We start from the raw sequence: 21,287 nt of genomic DNA on the forward strand, positions 1-21,287 counted from the left end.
GGAGCTAATTTTCTTTGCTCCTGCTGAGTTACAAAACTTGTTTTCCAGTTCTGAGAATCATCAGCACAAAAGGACCATAAAGAGTTTTAAGAGGACTTTCTTTGGCTCACTTTTTAGGAAGGACTTTGGGGTGAACTGGCAAGTGCCTGCTGCTTCCTGGCTGGTCTCCTCCCAGAGCAGGGGAAGGATTAGGTGAGGTGGCTGTGCTTGCAGTCCTCTTAGCTGGTATAAGAATTACTTCAGTAGGATAATCTCTCTCTGACCTTAACTTCCAGAAGGAAGAACAGCAAGTCCTTGAGCCATGCAGACTCCAAGAGTAACACAAATTTCCAGGATACTTCAGTATGGGCTCTTCTCTTTGTTCCTTTGGAATAAGAGTCTCCCAAAATGAAAAGACAAATAGTTTCTTGCTCAAAAGAGTGTTCTCAGAGATGAACAGACTGAAAATGAATTACTGCTCTCAAATGATCTCTTCTCCAAGTATTCACTCTCAAGGAGCCTATCTGCTTATGGTCTGTTGTGATAGCTTTGCTTATTCTTTGTCCTCAGACATAGTATTTTTATATGGATACCTCTCTAGATAATACCTTAGAAAAAAACATTCTGCACAGTGGTAACTCACTGATTTTTTTTTTTTTTTTTTTTGTTTCTGATGGAGAAACTGAAGAGATTGTTTGTCTGCAATTCCTAGAGATCAGCATGCTAATGAAGTAGTCAATGAACTTTGGGTTCGGTGTTGCAATGTCCTGTGAGCTGTAGTACTTATCTGGACTACCTCTCAGAGGACCCATGTCTTGTCTGTTCCACCGGGAGGTTTGTAGAGTAGTCCATAAATCCTCAGTAATACACACAATAGACTGTTTTAATTTATAATCTGCTCCAAGACATGATACACTACTAGCTAGCTGTGGATCTGGCTGGGGTCCCTGCTGAACCGACAACCTGTGCGCAATGTACCCTGAATATCTCTACAGATAAATGTGGTTCCCCTTTGGTCTAAATCTCCCTACCTGGCAGCAAAGCACAATGGTCTAATATGCCCAAGGCCTGGAAATATTTATGCTGCAAGGACTTCTGGGTTAATGTGTGCCTGCTGCTTTAAGTTCCTGTGTTGTGTACACTGTGCAACAGCAACTGTCAGGCGCCTGATTTTGATAGTGTTAATTTTGAGAGGTATCCAGTTCTGCACACGGGCAGGCTGCAAACCTGTTAACAACATCATTTCCAGCCACTAAAATCATTACTCACTTTGTTTGGAGGGGTTGCATTCCTTCTTTTAGATGATTTTGAATTTTAGCAATATAGGGAGTACTTAGCACTATAATCAGATTTTTGGTGGTGAACACTGGCAGCTGCAGGAGCCTTGGGTGCCTGCAAAGAGTTAACTTGTACCACTGGTTGCACGACAGCCCCCAGCTGTCTGTGCCTTCCTCTCCAGCCCCTCTGTCTGTTATTTCATCAAAGCAACATGCATGGTTTTAATTTTCCATGACTTGCTTATGAAATATGATCTCTGCTGTAATAAAGAAATGATTTGGTTTGTAATGGATACATAAGAAATCAATTTCCTATTTTTAAATTAGGTGGGATTAACAATGAAGCAAACAATAAGCAGAGCAATGGGGAGAGAAGGATGGGAGGAAGACACAGCAGCCCTCACACAGGGCTGACTGTACTTGGATGTGTTGCACTGCGTTTGTTAATGCTTCACTCAGGCAGTCGCAGCTGTAGTGTTTCTTCAAATGTATATTCATTTTCTCCTTGAAAATCATGATGATGGGGCAGTTGCTAAAGATTCATGACTTTCCTTCTGCCTAGCAGTGACATTTAAGTTGCAGCATGGTTTCTGTTCAAATTCATGGTTCAAAAACACCCAACACCATCATAAATATCCAGGGAACAGGTGACCTCCTTGGCCTTCCTGCTGCCTGCAACAGGGACAGCATCCTGCAAACATGCTCACCTGGACCAGCAAGCTGGGAGCTGCGCTCCAGCAACTGGAGCAGAAATGGCTTCTTGCTTCTGCTTTCTAAGGGTATAGCTCTATGGGAAAGAGTTCCTTGTTTGGAAGGATATCGCTGCAGTGTGACAGCCTGCAGGGAGTTTTCTAGCTGTCAGGGCAGTTACCTTCCTCCTGCGGCACTGAACAGTGCTGCCTGGGGACCCCAGGCCAGACAGTTGTCAGCAGTCCCACAGTCCTGCACTAGATGAATCGGTACAGTTGCCTTCCTGGCGGCTTTATGTGCTGTATGCCTGCAAAAACAAAGAAGGCATTTTTCCAGTCCCTACCATAGTAAATATTCCCAGCACCTGGTAATCTTCTGCTGGTGTCCCATGTGCTCTGCTTGCATTGGCAGAGCTATTCTTCCAGTGAGGTCTGCTGGAGAGGTCCAAGAGACAGCGGGATTAGCCTTTACCCTCTCGAGATGCCCTGTGTGTTTTGTCCCCGAGCTCTCCTGGGGAATTCACCTCCTGTGTCGCACAAAGCGGGTGCAGTGCTCGCTTGGCGTGTGTTGGGTGTCTGGTGCAGGCCGTGTGCTGCACAGGCACTGGTTTCATTCCAGGACACAGTTCCTTGAAGTTACAGGCGTCTCTGAAGGCAGATTGCCCTTTAGACCTTGGACTGCAGACAGTTGATATAGGTTCCCCTGCCAAGCCGCACCGAGCATTGCCAGCGTGTTTTTGTGTCATTAACAGATGTGCTGTTACTGTGTTTTGCTATGCACACACACGGCGCGCGCTCTGCTGTACAGGGATCGCTGGGATCGCAGTGTCCCTGGAGCCATCTGACTTGGAGGGCTTTGGAGGTGGGGAGCTGTGCGTTGGTGGTGCTGGGGATAACAAGCCTGTCTGAGTCTGTCCCCCTCAGCAAGTCACTGAACTGCAGTCTGGACTTGCTAGAGCTGCTCTTCTGATGCCAACATCTCCTCCTGGCCCAGCTCCACGCTTGTGCTAAGTGGCTTTGGAGCTGCCCCAGGGGTCTGTCACGGGTTGGAATTAGAGTTGCATTTGGCTGGCTGGTCTGTCTTTCCTTCCTGGATGCTCTTGCTTTTTTTAGCTTATCTCAGTTCTGCATGGCTTTGTGAGTTCCTGCTGAAGTCTCTAACAAGATTTGTATGGTGGCTTCTTTTTCCTCCAAGCAATCATAATTTGGCCAGAAATAAGTGTCTGCAAAAATCTTTTTAAAGTCTCTCCTTCATGTAGGTTTCAGCAGCCTTTTTGAGAGACAAGCCATAAAAAATGATGGGACTTCTGGAAATGGTTGGTGGGACTTCTAGGACTGGGCAGAAGTCCAGACAATTTCTTGTAATCTTCTCCAGATAGATCTGTTATTGCTGGAGCAGGTACCAGATGCATTATCGCTACTAATCTCCTTCAAGGGTGGAGGGGTGTCTGAGTACAGATAACTATGATGAAATACGGCCAGATTTCTGTCTTTACAGAACAAAGACCAGGAAAACTCCCCAGAATCCGAGGCCTGCTTCTATTTACTTGTGTCAGAAGGATATTGTTTTTCTATTCTAAGACCACCAGTCAACCTACAGTTCTTAAACAGCTTCCCCCTCCCTTTCCCAACTGCTGTCCTGATTAAATTTATAGCAGCGATTTTTCTACTGGCTACCTCTGGAGTTTCAAGAAACTGCTGGTAGTATCTCAAACTGAAAGGCAAAACCAGACCAAGTGTACAAAAACAAACTTCAGCAAAAAACAGAGATTCTTCTTGTCACTGCTGAAGCCAGCAGGACCTCTGCCATCCAGCTCCTCTGTCACTGCCATGTGGCTCTTTGTGACCTTGCTGTTGAGCAGTGAGGTGGAAGGAAAATTCAGGCACACTTACCTCAGCCTGGTCATACTCGAACAAGCTATAGGAAAAGGAACACAGGAATCAAATTTGTCAATGAGAGTAAATGCATGCACTGCCACCTCCAGAAGGTTTGCTTGGGTTTCGCCACCCTTCTCGCTTCTGCCGACAGGAATAACTCCTGGTAGAGTTGTACCACTCTAGGCTTAGCAGTGCACAAGTCACGCAAAGTCCTAATGCTGTTGCAGCATTGCTCTATACTGATAGCAATGTTGTTTGCCCTATGGGATGGAATTTATCTCCATGCCCCTTGCAAGTAAGGTTCTGTTGGCTTCTGAGCCAGCTGAAGTGTCATCTTGTAGCATTTAGTTTTCACTCTTTCCAACCTTGGTTAAATTTACAGCTGCTATTCATAGCTGCTTTCAGGATCTGGAGCTCCAAAACACCATGGGAAGTTTCTCATCTGTTCAGGAAGACACAGATAAATATAGTGATGGCTTCCGGTGGGTAAAATGAGGTTTTGTTGTGCTCTTCACATTCATAGCTGAGATGGCATCCGTATGTACATGCTGTTGCTGTGCCAGCCACCACCATGGTGACGGGGCCTTCCTCGGATTTCACTGATGAGGTAGGGAAGCAGGGACGAGACAGAAGAGTTCAGACTATTCATTTAACTCGTTTAAAGCCTCCAAGACTATACAAACAAGAGTAAGATCTGTTAACTGTGTGCCTAGAAGCTTTTATCTATGGCGGATGAGCTTAGTTTGTTCTGGAGAACAGCTGTTTATCAGGATAAAATTTCTGGGAAGGGCCATTCCTTGGCCATCTCAACCTGGGAAAGAGCATTTTGATATCTTGCAAGAAAGAGAACAAAAACTAGTAACTTGCTTTACGAACCAAAAACCAACACTATCCAGCAGCTTTACAAAGGGTTTGTTTTTTTTAGCTGAATAAAGGGCCTTGAAGCTGCATAAAAACAGCACAAAAAACTGAGATATGTTCCTCTGGGAGGTTTGGAACAGATGTTTTCTCTTTTCCAATGGCCAGTATCTGACATTTCCGAAGAAGATACAAAGACTATTTCTGGGATGTGTGTTAGAAAAAAAATTCTGCTAGCAGCTTATCAGCTTGAACTAAAGCTGAAGTCAAATAATCTCAGAATAAACATCTGGTCACACTTACCCTGGAGAAGAGCCATGGCAAGGCCAATGGAGCCAGTGTAAGGAGGAGCAGAATGAATACTGAGGTCACTAATATCCCTGGTGGTAATGAAGGCAGCATTAAGCCCTTCATGCTGGGTAGGAACATCTCAGGGGTCTTCTACATAGCCTCTTACAACAAAGACAGCATAACAATGTTTGTGCTTGCAACAATTAGATATAGACTGAATTTTGCATATTAATAGATGTGGATTTCTGTGATTTGCTCACAAAATCCTCCTCTGTTAAAGTTTTCAGCCAAAAGTTATATCTGTGATGGCTGCAGAATGCCATAAAGGCATGCAATAGCAATTTGGTTTTTCCTTCATTCTCTCCGTTTTCCACCTCGCCGTTTTGTGTAAAGATTCACAGATGTCACAGGATGTGTTTTGGAATCTCAGTGACTGGTGTTTGCCAGCACCCGTTTGACAAATGTGCCCTTTTGTATCACTGAGGTTAAACCGCTGCCAGAAATGTCCTCCACAATCAACAATAATGATTACTAATTTGGAATTTAGAGCACTCTGCTTTGCCATTCATAAGCAGTGTTTCAGTAGTCTTCCAGCCAGGTACATCTCTAGTTACGGTAATTGTCTTTCAGTTAGGGAGCTAATTGACTATACTGCAGCAAGTATGGAATAAATCATGTTACTATGGTAGCCAAGGTTTTTGGAAAACAGTATTTCCCAGAGCACAAATGCCATTTCCCTGAATTTTACTTCTTTTCCTGAAAATAGCCATATTATCATAGAATTATGAGAGGTTTGAAGCTGTGTTTCACTTTTTTTCCCCCAACAAGATATCTGCAGCAAGCTGGTTGTTGCTTTTCAGTTTTATTTATTTGGTTTAACCTTCACCATGTTGACAGAATATAGGTGTGGATGCCTTATGCACTCAACCTAATTACTAACGAGATTGACATCTGAGAAAGGGATTTGAAGGAACAAGACGAAACACAGTCAAAATTTGACCTTGAAATGTTAGAAATTAATCCAAAGGATGGCATCAGGATTGGGGACTTTTCAACCTGGGCAAAGACTGGACCAAGGTCTGGGTCTGAGCTCTATGGATTTATCTGTGCAAATAGGAGTACTTGGCCATGAAGCCAGGCTTTTTGCCACGGTAGATAAAGGTAATTTAGAAGGATTGGAATAACTTTAAGAGAGTTGAGCACAGTCTCCTTGGATGTGATGCATCCATCATTGTGTTGTCTTATTTGGTGAATCATGGTATAAACAAGATACCAGAGACCACATCCTCAATAGCATTAACGGTTAAACTGTGATTTGATTTTGTCTTCTTTTCAGCTGACGGTACATCCATGAGTGTTTTAACAAAGTATTTTTTTTACTTGCTTCCCAGAATACTGAGTGCATTTCATAACACAGCTGTTGCAAATGTTACGGCTCCATACACTTCATGTGTTAGTCTTTCTTGCACTTCCCTTCTCTGAATCACATTTAATAAGCCAAGTTTTATATTTCTCTACTAATTTGTTGAAATTTATTGCATTTGTTGCTTTCCCCTTTCTTTCTTTTGAAAATCAGGGGAACTTCCAAATTTCAATTTAAAAGCACTTTGTTCTAATTCATCTTGTTTTTATGGAGCATAGTATTTGTTGGAGGGGGAGAAGTTGAGATCATAATCTGGCACGGTTGACTAAGTTTCTAAATTTTAAACTGCAGCCTTCTCTCTTTTTAAACATTTTCTCTGCCAATACTAAACATTTTGATCATTCAAAATGTAAATTGTGCTCCCCATAGATGCTGATGGGTTGAGGATATATTTACATACAAAGGAGTTGCTGAATGACTCACACAAAAAGTTATTTTCTTGTTCTCAACCTTAACAGCACAGCAGGTTTTTTCCCCCTTGTTTTCTGTAGTTTCCAGAATGATTTGCATGCCCATCAGTCTCCGAGCAGTGTTTGAAAAGGTGCATGTGGTTAAAGTGTGCGGAGCGCGAGATCTCCAAATATTTTGCCAGAAGTGCTTGTGATAGCCTCTTTCCATGAGTTATGTCATGTCACATGGAAAGAATACCTAGAGGAAAGAATACCTGAGGGCAGCAGCTGCCAAGAGAAGGAAAGTCTGTCAACCTCTTGGCTTGAGGAGGAGAATGCAAGGGCTCAATCAGAATATGAAACCCAGTGGTCTGGGCAGGGTTATGAAGTTCTCAAGGCAGTTAGCACCTTACAATACCAACCTGGCTAACCGGGTGTGTGCTACAAGATCATGGTTGTTTTGGCCCGCAGTGATGGTCCCTATCTGCTCATTAAGCAGCATTTTATGGTGCTAGTATCAGTTGGTGCTTCCATGTCCATATGTTTGCAGGGCTTGGGCCTTTGGCACAGATTTCCTTTGCATGAAGGACAAGTTGTTTCTTCCATAGTATACAGGATATTGAGCCTGGTTGTGTTTGAGAAGGCAGAACAGCACACTGGAGCTGCTCAGAACATTTCAGAAAGCCTCAAGCTTCTATACATCTCCTTGGCAACGTTTCAAAACATACTTGGAACATATTTGCACTGCTCAGGACTAGGATCCTCTCATGAGGCCCATAAGAAACGCAGACTGTAACTGGCCATAACTCTCTGATATTAGTATGACAGATTTTCTTAGATATCTTCGTTCTTCCTTAGACTTATCCAAGTACTAGGTCCAATACTGTCATATCAGTTTGGCAATGGCCCAAGCCTTTCACCAACTATTTATGGGATTACTTTATAAATAACTTTATTTTATACACGTGATATTAGTCCTTTAATCTGAGGAGTGCATATGCTAGTCTCTCTTGGCTCACTTCCTCTGACTTATTTGCTATCTTCCATCTTGATTTTTCTTTTAATTTGGAACCTGCTCAAGAGTACACAGGCTAAAGATAACCCTATAGGAAACCTGCATCTGTGCAGATGTGGGCTTTGACCAGCAAGCAGGTCAGCTGATGATCATCTCCATGGAGGCTGCACTGCTCTCCTGCTTTCATCACAGCTTTCTATTGTCTATTTTTTGCGTGATCTACCTATTGACTTATGCTGTATTATTCACTGCAGAATTGGTAATGTTTGTGTTATGTCCCAAACATGGAGTCAGAAGGTGTTTGGAAGCGTTTCAGACTGTGAGCTCTCCTAGCAAACTTCAAAGGGCATCTGTTGACCAGCCCTGGTACTGTTTGTTTTGCAAGGAAGTGGGGTCTATAAAAAGGCTTATTACACAATGTAAGTGATTTTCTCTTTGCTAAGCAAATATTTGCAATATATTTTGGGAGATCAAGCATTCAAAGTGAAAAAGCCAGGGAAGTGGGAAGCATGTAAAGGACACCCTTAATAAGGAGATCATGGGATGGTTTTATTATCTTGGATCTAGAAGGAAGCCCACACAGCCTCCTACTCCTATTTTTGTTGAGCTCTAAGGCTTTAGGCATTTCAACAAGTCCTGAAAACTCTTCTCAAACTGTCTTTACTTCAACAGTTTCTGTAGTTATTCTTGCAAAAGCAAAGATACTGTGGAATAGAGACAAATTCTATGGCTTCAGCAAATGAGTGAGGTCCTAATATGAAGCTTTCCTAGAAGGCAGTTTATTTTATAAAGGCCTGAAGTAACTAACAGTGTCCAATTATGGAGAAAACATCACTAGCTGAATGACTGCTTGCATCTGATAACTTGAGTAAAAGTTGCAAAGATCGTAAGTGGCTTAAACTAGTTGACTTGGGAGCAGCAGATCCATGCTAGTCAACATTTAACTTCCATAGGTGAATATTTCTGTGTTGTGGTATTGACAGAGAGCCCAATTTGTATGCATGTAGTCTATAAACAGTGAGAATACTGGAGATGAGGTTATATTTTATATAAACATTTATTTCAATAGCTTAAAGAACAAGTCATTCAAAACATCTGGAAATCACAGGAACGTGAGGCACATATAATAGGAATATCTTAAATATGCACTAGTAATACAAACTCATCTTTCACTCTGATAAAAGTTATAACTTCATTTTTCTAAAAAATATTTAAGCCATTAAATATATCTAGGTAATACATATATACAGCATCTAAATTTCTTCTTTCCTCTAGAGTCTGTCACTCTAGAGGTTTGTGTGATAGAAACAATGTTCTGTGCCTTGAAGGCTGATTTGGATTGCATATGCAGAACTAAGCAAGTAACTTAGATCATAGCTACATGTGCACATAAGTGACAGATGAGGGTTTTGAAGACCACGTGCACCCATATTCCCACAGCTGTTCGCCTATTCACAACAACTGATGTAGTTATAAATCACTAGGTCTATCTATATTCTAACTAGACTTAAGACCTACTTTCATTATAACCTCCTGCCCATCAGAGTGCTGTTATGCTTCCAGTGATTACTTGGTAAAATGTTTGTCCCGTCTTAGTATGTGTGGACTGATAAATAATCAGCTACAACTGTTTTATCCTCATCTCTAAAGCAAGTGTTTCCCTTTCTATTTCATAGGGAAGGTCAGCATTAACTTGCATTTCAAAGTATTGTTTAATGTCTTCTACCTCTTTTTCCCAGAACTCTTTGGAGATATCAAACAGTTCAGTCAAGTTGACATCTTCTAAACCCTTCAAGTTCAAAGCAGTGTCAGTGGGGATGTAGCCTATGGCAGTTGGTTTGGCAGAGGCTTTCCCTTCAATTCTGTTAAACATCCACTCCAGCACACGGGAGTTCTCTCCATAGCCAGGCCACAGGAATTTCCCTTGGCTGTCCTTCCGGAACCAGTTAACATGAAAGATCTTTGGTAGATTTGCAGCTGGACGATGTGCCATGCTGAGCCAGTGGGCCAAGTATTTGCCAAAGTTGTAACCAAAGAAAGGTCTCATGGCAAATGGATCATGCATAATGATTTTCCCTGTTCAAAATACAAATGGAGACTGTAAGATAATTGCACATTTATTCTAAAGCACAGAGATTCAGATCCTCCTAGGATTTAGTACTTGTGGTCCCTTAACTGCTCTTCTGCATCTGAACAAAATAGCTTTAAGAAATAAGACAAGCATTTTCCCTGATGTTCAAAAAATGTACACATTAACTTTTTTAATCGGTGGAAATTAAATTTCTTAACTCTCGGGTCAGGCAGCCTAAAGGAAGATTCTCAAAAGCTGGTTTTCATCATTCGTGTACATTGAGCTCTGTCTGGAGAGGAAATTTAAGTTTATTTGTCCTAGGCTGTAACAAAGACTCGAAATTGAGGCTTCTGGCAACCCCATGCCTGCACCATCTACAGGATTATTTTGCTTAATTTGACTTTTACAGAGAATTTGGCTTTTACTTCCAATACAAATATTTTCAGTTGTGCAAATGCACAGGTTGCAAAATGAGCTGCCAAGACTGAAATGTGAAAGAGCAGGGGGGAGGACAGAGCAGGCAGTCCAGAGAGGATTGCTTTTAATACAGGTAGGCAGATTAGATTTTGATTTACCTTTGTGCTCAGCAGCTGCTGTTGCTTCGGATCTCATAGCTGCTCCTATAAATACTCCATGCTGCCAGTTAAAGGCCTCATATACAAGAGGCACACCTGTAAAGAACAAAATTGCTTCAAAGGTCCAGAAACATTCTTATAACAGGTTTTGCTACCTGAGATACTGCCCTATGGATGTTGCTGTTCAGTGTATTCTATTTTCTTTCCCGTTTTTTTCAGTCAGTTCATTTCCTGCCTTCTCACAGCAAAGTTTATATGAATGTTTTCCAAACTGGCTACTGATTACTGAACACATCCATGTTTCGTTGCTTGGTGAGAAATATCTGCAACCTCAGAATCCCCTGCAGGTTTTACTGGAAATAGAATCTGGTCTTGTGGTCACATTGGCCTCAGAACCAGCACTACTTCTGTTTGTGCTCCAGCTTTAGGTGACCTTTAATTGATCAATAAATTTTACTCCCTTTGCTGTAAACTGCCTATAGCTGGTTCATTTCTCTAACCATTTCCTACCTGAACTAGTTAGGCAGCAAGCAAATTGAGATAAGTACAGCAATTTGCAATGTGTCTACATATTACCCAGGTTGGTGGGTCCTGGTCTTTCTCCAGCCCTTTATTATGACTGTCTGTTTCGTGTTAGCCTCTAACAATTCAGGCACTTCAATCTCAGTGGCTGGAAGCCTCTGTGTGTCCAAGGCTAACACGGAGCAGCTAGGCGAACATGGTTGTTACCTGCTTTTGCAGCTGTGAAAGCAAACCCTGTGTCTATACCCAGTTATCTTTCAACTGTTCTATGGTCAGCACTTCAGCTGCTGCATCTCTTACCAGCAGGTCTGCGGCCTCCAAAGATTATCCCTTCAATAGGCACACCTTCGGGTGATTCCCATGCAGGGTCCATGATGGGGCACTGGCTGGCTGGGGTGCAGAATCGTGAGTTGGGATGAGCACAGGGTTCCCCTGTTCAGAATACAAGAAAAAGGTTATAGTAGCGGGATTAACTTGAATTCAGCAGAGGAGGCCAAGACAGACTGTGGAGTGAGTTAGGTTACCGTCATCTGGGGTCCAATCCTTGTTCTTCCATGAAGTCACTGTTACTCCTGATGCTAATGGCTCATCAATGCCTTCCCAATAGACACCACCATCACTGGTTTCTGCTACGTTGGTAAAGATGGTGTTCTTGAATATGGTTTTAATAGCATTGGGGTTTGTTTTGACTGAGGTTCCAGGGGCGACACCAAAAAAGCCATTTTCTGGATTGATTGCCCTTAAGTTGCCTGGAAGTTAAATGACAAAATATAAGTAAATCAAACAGTTTTAATTCTATCCAGAATTTTGTAGTGTGTCCTGCTCCAAAAAGCATCTTGTACTAGATAGTGAAAGAACACAATCTCAGTTCCGTACCTTGTTCATCAAATTTCATCCAGGCAATATCATCACCCACACACTCGATTTTCCACCCTGGCAGGCTTGGGTTCATCATGGCCAAGTTAGTTTTTCCACATGCACTAGGGAATGCTGCAGCAAAATACTTCTTTTCACCTTCTGGATTGGTAATGCCCAGTATCTATTGAAAAATTAATGCAACTGTTAAACACAGCCTTTTTTCTTTCACATTTCATTTTGAAGATTGTCTCTCAGCAAGTGGTAATGATAAAATATTTAATTATGCAAATTTCTTCCTACAGAAGAAGCACTACATAATATATTTGACAAATAACTCCGACTGTATTTTATTCATCAAAAAGTCTACTCTTGCCCTTAAATATCTGTAAGGAGTTTGTATCTTTTTAAAATGTCAGTTATGTGTGTAACTCAAATACCTATTTTTATTTTGCTGATTAGTGATCCACACGCTTGTTTAAAGATGTGTTTCTCAGCTGAGATGGAAGAAAACCAGGCAATATTTTTGGTTGCATGACTGGAACAGAGTGAAAGCACTTAATGTATGCACTTAATGCGGCTCTCACAGTAGATATTTTCTCTGGTCTCTTATGCAGTTTGAAATTCTTTTTTCAGTGGTATTTAATGGCAGTAGAACATTTTAAATGACAGCAGAAAGTAAAAGCAGGAAGGTTACAGAGCAGAACTCATTTAGAAAATGTAATATTTACAGACTTGAATGCATAGATGTCTTTATAAATATGAAAGACTGTTTTCTAAACTTGTATTAATCCTTTCCTTTTAGACTCGTAGGGGCAGTGTGGATGTTCAGTGATGTCAGGCTCTGCTCAAAGTACTTGGGTCTGCCTAAAAGTAGCCACTGTCAAAAGTTCCAAATCTTTCTTGGTTTTTGATTTTACAGGTACTATTTTAAAAAGCTTGGTACTATTTTAAAACGTTTGGTAGTTAACCTTGCAACCGGTTTCCTATATCTCTTAAGACTGCTGCGTGATAAATTCATACCTACTGTTACGGACTACCCATATGAGACTAATTTCATTGATACCAAGGTGTGATGTATTTATGTTGAGCTAATTTAGGGTTTAATGTCTGTTCAAACACACATGATTTAATAGCTCTTACCAGCATGTGCTCAGCCAGCCAGCCTTCCTCTTTGGCGATTCTACTGGCAATTCTGAGAGCAAAGCATTTTTTCCCCAGTAAAGAGTTTCCTCCATAACCACTGCCAAACGAAATTATCTCTCTGCGATCCGGGAGATGAGCAATCAGCGTTAACTCTGGGTTGCATGGCCAGTTGTTGATTAATGGTTCTGCGGAACAGAATGTTGTACTCATGAATGCAGCAATATCCATGCTGGATCACACTGTTTCATCATCATCGAGCCTCTGATGGCAACCCATACCAGATGCTTCAAAGGAAAAACCCCTGATAAGTACTAGGGATAATAATCTCCTTTCCATGGAACTCTCATTGAACTTGATTCCTTTAATTGTGCTCTGAACCTACTGCTGTTACACAAACCACCCTGGTCTTCTATGGTGAAAATGCCTCCAGTGTGCTGGAATATATGGTCAGTTCTAAAACAAGCCCCACGGAATTTCTAGGGGTGACAGTTTTAAATGTCTTACCTTTCAGAGGTAGAGGACATCCAACTGAGTGAAGGCATTTTACAAATTCCCCGTTGTTCAGGGCGTTCAAAGCAGCTGCTCCCATTCGTGTCATGATCCTCATGCTGGCCACTACGTATGGAGAATCTGTCAGCTCAATCCCAGTCTTGGCCAAAGGAGACCCGATAGGCCCCATGCTGAAGGGGATGACATACATTGTACGTCCTGTAAAAACAGGGAGTAGCAAGATGTGGCAAAGAGCAAAACAAGGAACTTTTGGGACATACTTTATTAACATGGAGGTTGTTTCACGTTCTTTTAAAAGCCATTTGTCTTGCAAGTGTTTCTGATGAAGTTTAAAGATCTGTAGTTTTCTGTTTGTCTCATTAAATAGCAAAAAGTTTTATCTTAAGTGCTGAGAGCAGCTGTTCAAGCGGTCTAACCAGGGCTAAAGGTGGGCAGAGGCCAAGTTCTCTGTTGGTGTAAATTGCTGAAATTATTGCTGGGGATGGGATTCCTCCATTCTCACCTCACTTCTTATTTGCTGTTTAGTTGTTCTGTGTCTTCCTGAAAAAAATCACCCACATTTTCCTACCTTACTTTGCCTCTCTTTATGAAGAGAAGAATAATGGAAAGAAACTGAGGACTAGCCTTGTGCAGGCATTTGGGTTTATGGTAAAAATCCAGATGAAACCAACCAAGTAAGGGTATAACCAGGGATATAAACCTAAACCTTCAGCTAAAATCTTTCTTCAAAGTTTACAGTAACTAGTTGCAGTGTATCTGTAATTCTAGAAGTTCAATGTCAACTGTCCTTTCCTTGCCCACCTTGCATGCAGCCTGGGAACCTGGTATTGAAGGCTTTCTCAAAATCTTCTTCCGACATCCAGCGACCCAGGTGGCTTGTTCCAGTTTTAGGGATTGGAGTGGTATCTCTCTGTTCTTGAGTGATGATGACAGTTTTGCTCTCAATTCTTGCCACATCTCTTGGATCAGTAAGAGCCAGCCAGCTGCATTTCACCAAAAATCAGGAAATTAGACTTTAATTATCAATATAGTACTTTTTACTCTTCTTTGGGACTGGTTTAGCACAAAGTGGTACAATGCTTCAGGAGACCAAAGCTAGAGTGACAGAGTCATTATACGAGACTATCTCAAAAATCAGTCAAATACATTCTCTCGTACAAATTGTTCCAAGACTTTCCAGTACAAATAGTAAATTGTAAGGCCTAGGAAATTCTGGTTACGTGTCAATACTCTTTTGCCCCTTATCTCTATTTTCTCTGTTCCTAACTTTCAGGGACAAGTTAATCTCTTTTAATTGTCATTCTCATCAGCGTGAAGCTGTTTTGCATGGGGACCACATAATGATGCCTCAAGCGAAGTGAATGCCAAGCAAGTACTTTAAGTGTTGGTGTAAGTGCCTGTGGGATCAGAATCCAGCTTAGTGGATTGGCATAGTTCTTTCACTGAGAGGCATCACAAAAGAAATACTAAGTATAAGCATGATCATAAAAAGTGGAGTTTATTACAGGGGATTCTTTTTTCCCCTCTGAAGAATGTTTACCACCTATTTACAATAGAGAGGATTGTTTTACATTTTCACCTCCATGCATAGAAATTTTCCACGAGTATAAAAATGTTCTAGTTGGGCTGTCATAACCATCATCACTACACTAAGCATATAATTAACAATGAATAATTTATCTGGTGAATCTTGCCCTTTTCTCTCCCAAATAGTCTGCAAACAGATTGCCAAATTCCTGCACTCAGTTACTCAAAAGTCTTTGCAGATTTATTCCATGAAGATCTCTTGGTTGACATGTAATTCCTGAGTATGTACTTGTTGTTAATATTCTCCTTTCATGTTGGGTTAGTTGGGAGAGATGATGAAATATTTGAAAAAAACTATTTGCTGAATACATTACAGTCAAAGCTCATCGGCACGATATGAATAATGCCTGTACTGAATAATATTTGAACACCCACAGAGCTATTTGAATGCCACAAAAAAAAAAGTATTTGATGAATAAACTGTCTAAAATAGAAAAATACTTCAAAGGACATATTTGCTAAGTAGTATTTAGCCATTGCTAATGATTAGTTACATAAGTCTCATGACACTATTTCAGTTCCCTGGTGTATCTAACTGATAGAGACAATGTACAGTTGATAGTCCAGTTGAATAATATGCTTTATGTTAATTTTTAGAGGAAAAAAAGTTTTCTTTTCCCGAGTGTTTCACCTATATAAGCTACAGCACCAAAATGTTCATGAAAAGCAAATATTGAAAGCTTGTAAGCAGTTTTAAAAGTAAACAGGATAGAAAATGCACATTGCAATTCTGAGATGATACTTTACTTCCTTTGGACTACTCACCAGTTCTCATACTTGCTCAGCTTCTTGATCATGCCTTGTTCTACCATGATGTCCAGAATTTTTTTGTTTTCTTCTTCTGAGCCATCGCAGATATGAATGCTGTCAGGCTGGCACAGCTTGGCATTACTTTCAATGAAATCCCTCACTTCTGGAGGCAGGCTCTGCAAATCCCCCTGGACAACCTTGGGCATGACATTTACCTCTGCTTTCAACTGTGGAGGCATTATTGAACCTGTAGTGGATCTTGCTGGTGGTTTTGAAACACTGATCACAATCTAAAATCAAATATATATTGAGTGTTAGCATACTGTGACATTTTAACCACCGTTGATAAGCCTTCCTAACAACGCAAAATGCAAAGGTAGGATTTGTAATGGACTTAATCCTGTACTTCTGCTTTAAAATAAATATAGAGAATTTGGATCATTGATAATTTCAAACTAGAAAAAATAAGAGGCTGTTCTACTTACCGTCCTTATAAGACTGAGTTGAATGTCAGAGAGGATTTCGCTGTCCCTTTTAGATGATCCGGCTTCACTTGCTTTGGAGGACTCTTGCGATCACTGATTTCCAAGGAGGCATTCTCCTTCCTTAAATATTCTTCATAGTAGCGTCCAACCCACTAGGTGATGTGAGAGAGGCTTGCCCTTTACGTCACCACTGGATGCGTCTTGGGACGATTCCACTGACACTGTCATCATGCAGAGTTGTCAACAAAGCAGCCCTGACCAGGTAATCATTTAACAGGTTTGATTAATGAATGCTGAAAGTGGCGATTCTTAGCTTCTGGGTTTGCTGTTTTGAAGCGGTAACAAAGTTTAGCAGTTTAACCAAACTTTGATCCAATTTGGCTTTGAAACCAAAAGCGTCATTACTTCTCGGTGTGTGGGAAAGGTTGAGTACAAAGAGTATCTGGATCTGGGAACACAGGGGTCCTCCAGGCAAAGCGCAGTTGGCACATTTGGTAGGCAGATGCTTGCTAGTTGGCTGTGAAGTGAAGGCTCATCCAAGGTATATTTACCCACCTTGGGAACATTGCCTGATCGGGGGATAAAGTTCAACAGTGAGCACTGACAGGGCTGAATAACCACCATATGCGCCTGCCTGGAGGCCTTATTTTTGTCCATGCAGTTCTAAAAAAAACAAGTGGTGTAAATCTAGATGTTGGGTTTCCGTCAGAGCTGGAGAGAAATTTTTTGCTTATGGCTTGCTTTAGGCTCTTGCAAAGTGAACAATTATTTTCTATCACAACAAGCTCAGAAGAGGCAGATCAGTAACTGCCCCAGTAATTAATCCCTTCCTTCAAATGTTATGTTTTATTTTGAGACCCCTATGGGAGACATAAAATATTAACCCATCTTTAAATTAGTACTCAAAGAAAAGGCCCCAAACTGCGCAGGAATGTAGCTGCGTGCTTTTTTTTATGTCCAAAGTACACTACAGGCACATGTACATAGATGTGCTCATATCTATTTGTGGTGGCAGTTTATGATATGAACAGTCACTACTGTTCTTATAATTCTGAGGGTGAGAGTGTGACTTCAGACTTCTTGAGATCTTGCCTCTAACTGTTCTTGCCCGTCTTTCAGCCTTTTATCTTCCCCTACTCCATTTTACACCACGAGGCCCATAAAGAAAGGCTGATCTTCATGTCCATTTGTCCATTCAGACTGGGTGTGTGAAGACTGAAGTGTCTCAGTCAAAACTGTAGAAATAACCCTACCACCATTTCATCTCACTTCACGTACACCTAGTGGCAGCAAAGCACCTGCAGCCTTGATGAGGAGATGCTTTCATGTCAAACTGTCATTTCTTATATTGATGAGGCTTTCGCTATGCATGAAAAATATTGTCAACGGTGTTTGCAAAACAGGAAATCTGGAAATCCCAGCTAAGTTTCAGGGAGTCCTTTAACAAAATTGATGCAAGTATCCTACATAAAGGATGCTCACAGCTTGCCACATGCTCAAGTTCACGGAGTCAATGAAATACATCCAGCAGGGCTTTCGCCAAGGCAGACAGCAAAGACTTGCAAGCCCTCAACAGCCAGGTCTGGCAGAGCAGCATGGATCAGGATTGCCTTCCTGCCCTGCATGTCTAAAATACCTCCGAGCTGAATCTCACACTGCAGGAACGCTTCCCCTGAGACTGTCCCCTCTATCTCTCCTGCAAAGCTTTTTATTATGCTTTGTAAACGCAAAGGGAAGAAAATAGTGAAGTAAGAAGGGCTGTCCTTGATACACTGCAAGGCCAAACATTCTCGAAAAGGAAAACAAAAATCTGGTAGGATAAGAGGTGCTAAAGATTGCTCCAGACAGGGCTCTGCTGTAAGCCAAGGTAAAATCGAAGACAACTTAATAATGATAGGAGTATTGTTTTCCTTTGGAGTCTGTGTACTGTGTAGCTGATGGAGCTGATCATAAATATTTTGGCCAACTGTTTACCTTTTGAAACATACCATTAAGTATGTAATTAAAAATAAAGTGGCACAATCTTCAGTAATACTAAGCAGACCCCTATTTTTCAGAGAAGTACAAAAATATTGAGTCCTTCCTGCTGGCCAGATAAGTCATCATACACAGAAATAACTGAGATTAAACCAGCAATGCTTCAGTTGTCAGGAAAACAATAGAGTGGACTAGAAAATCATCGTATTGTAGCACAAGTAAAATCACAATAAAAGCTTAAAATTGACAGTGTAAGACAGCAGAATTAGTACTAGTGTTGCTTCGGGTTTGAGTGGAGGAAAAAAATCCCCAAACCCGGAGCATTAGTTTCTGCCAATTAAATTATAGTCAGGCAGGTGTTGTGCAAGTTTTCTCACACTGCAATCCTAACCTCCCACAATCTTGCTATACAAACTGTGGGCTTCTCTTGAGAAGACACTAAATATGCCAAATTGGTGGCACTGTGTTATGAACATATGTCCATTAAAAATCACATTAAGGATTCCAAATGTTTTTCATTTGTGATGGCAGCAGGGCTTGAGTGCAGATGTCCACTGGGAATTCTAGGCACTTAAGCATCAAATTACTTGTATTTAGGTAACACCTCCCGTCAGAGGATCTCAAAGCATATCACAAACACACAATAAGCCTTAAGCCACTGTATAAAACACATATTATTTGGTGCAATGAAATAACTGGAGCATATGCAAGTTGGGGCCAAGATGCTTTTTTTTTTTAAGCATCTTCTCATTTAGAGATTCAACTTTTACATACCTGACAACACATTGAAAGTTTAATCTGAAGGTACTGAATTCTCGTAATTCCCGGTGACATCCACAAGCACTCCATCCTCCTTCCCCTGCCCATCAAAGGGCTCAGTTCAATGCTACTGAGGTGTTTGCTCCAAACCAGTGTGCGCTGCTGTCTGCCGTGTGTCCATCTGCCCCTGGATTCAGTGTGCTGGAAGATGTCACTGGTGTGAAACCCAGGAGGTGGTATGGGGGCAATATAAAGTAGTCTTTTTAAATAAGTCTTGAATGTAAAGTTTATTTTTCATTTAAATGAGAAGTCTTTTTTAGTAGTAACTGTTATAATACTCGTCTAATAGCTGATATGGTTTCTTTGGATTGAACTTTTTTTGGCATTTTTCTCTGTGCTTCTTGACACTTGAATGTGATGCTCATCAGGTGTCTTCTTGGAAGCTGTCAAATTATTTAAATCAGTGTGAATCTGACATTTTGAGATGATAATGTTCAACAAGTGCTTTGAAAGGAGTGCTTTCAGGATGTTTGCTTTGATGGACACTATTCAGGCTGTACAAATTAGAGGGTTTGGGCACTTTGACTTTTACTGACTTACTGGAACTATACGCAATAAATGTAGAGGTGCTTAGATGCTCAGAAAGAAGTATCATAAGAAAGCTTAACTCATTACTACAATGCGAGGTGCAGCAAAGCACTCTCAATGAGATCTGAAAGTTGTTAATATCACATAATACTACTCAGAAATTCTACTCCCCTCCCATTCCTAATTATCCTACATATTGTCATCTCCGAAGCATTTGTCACTTAGGGGTTTTTGTTACAAAATTGTAGCTCTTTTTTTAAAGATTCTCTGATCTATTCTAGTAACAGAAGAAGATTGCTTCTTGATTGTTATTTTTGCTGCGAGATTCTGCTCAGCTGCTATGGAACGTCCTGTAGTTGCTGCTGGTCTGGATGCTGCACAAGCCCAGACCCAATGCAGCCCTTGCAAGCGTAAAGCTCACAGACACCAGGGCAGGGGCTGCTCCTTCAGTTTCTAGAAGAAAATGTGAACCGTGCAAATTGCCCGCAGTTGCAAAAGAGTCTGTGACTGAGCCAAGTGTTTATTCCAAACCCTGCACAGCCCTGTGGGATATTTCCGCCTCAGAGCCCTTTTTCTTACAGGCAGTTCTTTGGCACTGACCCAGCTGCAGGAGGTCTGGGGGCTCTGACTGCACGTGCTGCACACTCCTCTCCTCGTGCGCCACACCAACCATGAGACTGAGGCTCTGGGGCCAGGCAGAGCAGGTAGCAGCAAACTGGGAGCACAGTTCTTCCCTTCTTACCTCCCTCTCTCCAACCCTAAATGATGCAGTGTTTGTCTTGGGCGGAGTGTAAGGTAGAACATCTGTGGATCAGCCAGGGTGGTGTGACTTTTTTGCCTGTCTGCAAAGTTAAGTGGCTTGTTCTAATGGCAAAGGAGTGAGAAAGGGGGGAAATACTTATCATAATTAGGCTGCACTTTCATTAGACGGTCCAGCATGTTCATCTTGGCAACAGACATGCTAAAATTTCTTAAAAGAAATGGAAGTAAACCTTAGCGGTCAGGAACAGACGCTAGTGCGTGTTTATGGTCCCTGATGAAAGTCACCAACCTTCGTGCTTAGTTCAGAATCAGCTCGAGTGATGAATCCTAGGCTGTATTTTAAGGAAAGTCCTGGCTGTGCCAGAGCCCACGCCAAGGCTGACATTATACCACCGGCAGACTGGTTTCTTGCTTGTTATTCTTCTGCTTTGGCACAGAAACTATTTGCTGCCTTTTTCTTTTATTTTCATAAGCTTGCTTTTACAGGCTCTGGGGAGGTGAGAGTCTCCCTTCTGTTTTCTCTTGTAAGGAATAAAATCTTGTCTAGGTAGTGGTACTGTGGTACTGTGGCACATCCGCACAGTGCCTGAGTAGGGTGCTGAGGCTTTAATTCCCTCCTGTCGCACTGCTGACCCTTCTCAGCAACACAAGACGCTTAATCTGGGCTCGGATTTCACGCCTGAATCTCAGGTGGGAGACAGCACCCCAGATGCAGAGCAACAAGTGGCTCCCATTAACAGAGTGTGCTCGCTTAGTGGTTCTGAGCATCATGTTGTTCACTCTTCACCCTTCTCTCTCAGCAGCTCATTAGTTCTGGAGATGTGATCGATTCATGTAATCTTAACCTTGACACGCAGTGGCTCTCTCAGAGCCATTTCTTGAGCTGTGTTCTAATCTGGGG

General features: G+C 41.6%; 1 protein-coding gene across 1 annotated transcript; it reads right to left on the reverse strand.

The window, feature by feature from the left end:
* Window positions 1-8,837: 8,837 nt before the first annotated feature.
* Window positions 8,838-16,460, reverse strand: PCK1 (phosphoenolpyruvate carboxykinase 1). The gene is made up of 10 exons (XM_009570189.2): window positions 16,301-16,460; window positions 15,831-16,105; window positions 14,280-14,461; window positions 13,473-13,676; window positions 12,966-13,153; window positions 11,844-12,006; window positions 11,492-11,716; window positions 11,268-11,399; window positions 10,446-10,541; window positions 8,838-9,875 (listed from the first exon to the last, which is right to left on the reverse strand). Exons 2-10 carry the CDS (start codon window positions 16,052-16,054, stop codon window positions 9,421-9,423), a joined length of 1,869 nt encoding a protein of 622 aa, XP_009568484.1. The 5' UTR covers window positions 16,055-16,105; window positions 16,301-16,460; the 3' UTR covers window positions 8,838-9,420.
* Window positions 16,461-21,287: the final 4,827 nt, after the last annotated feature.

The sequence above is a fragment of the Cuculus canorus genome, chromosome 16, assembly GCF_017976375.1.
Source record: "Cuculus canorus isolate bCucCan1 chromosome 16, bCucCan1.pri, whole genome shotgun sequence".
NCBI classification, from domain to species: domain Eukaryota; kingdom Metazoa; phylum Chordata; class Aves; order Cuculiformes; family Cuculidae; genus Cuculus; species Cuculus canorus.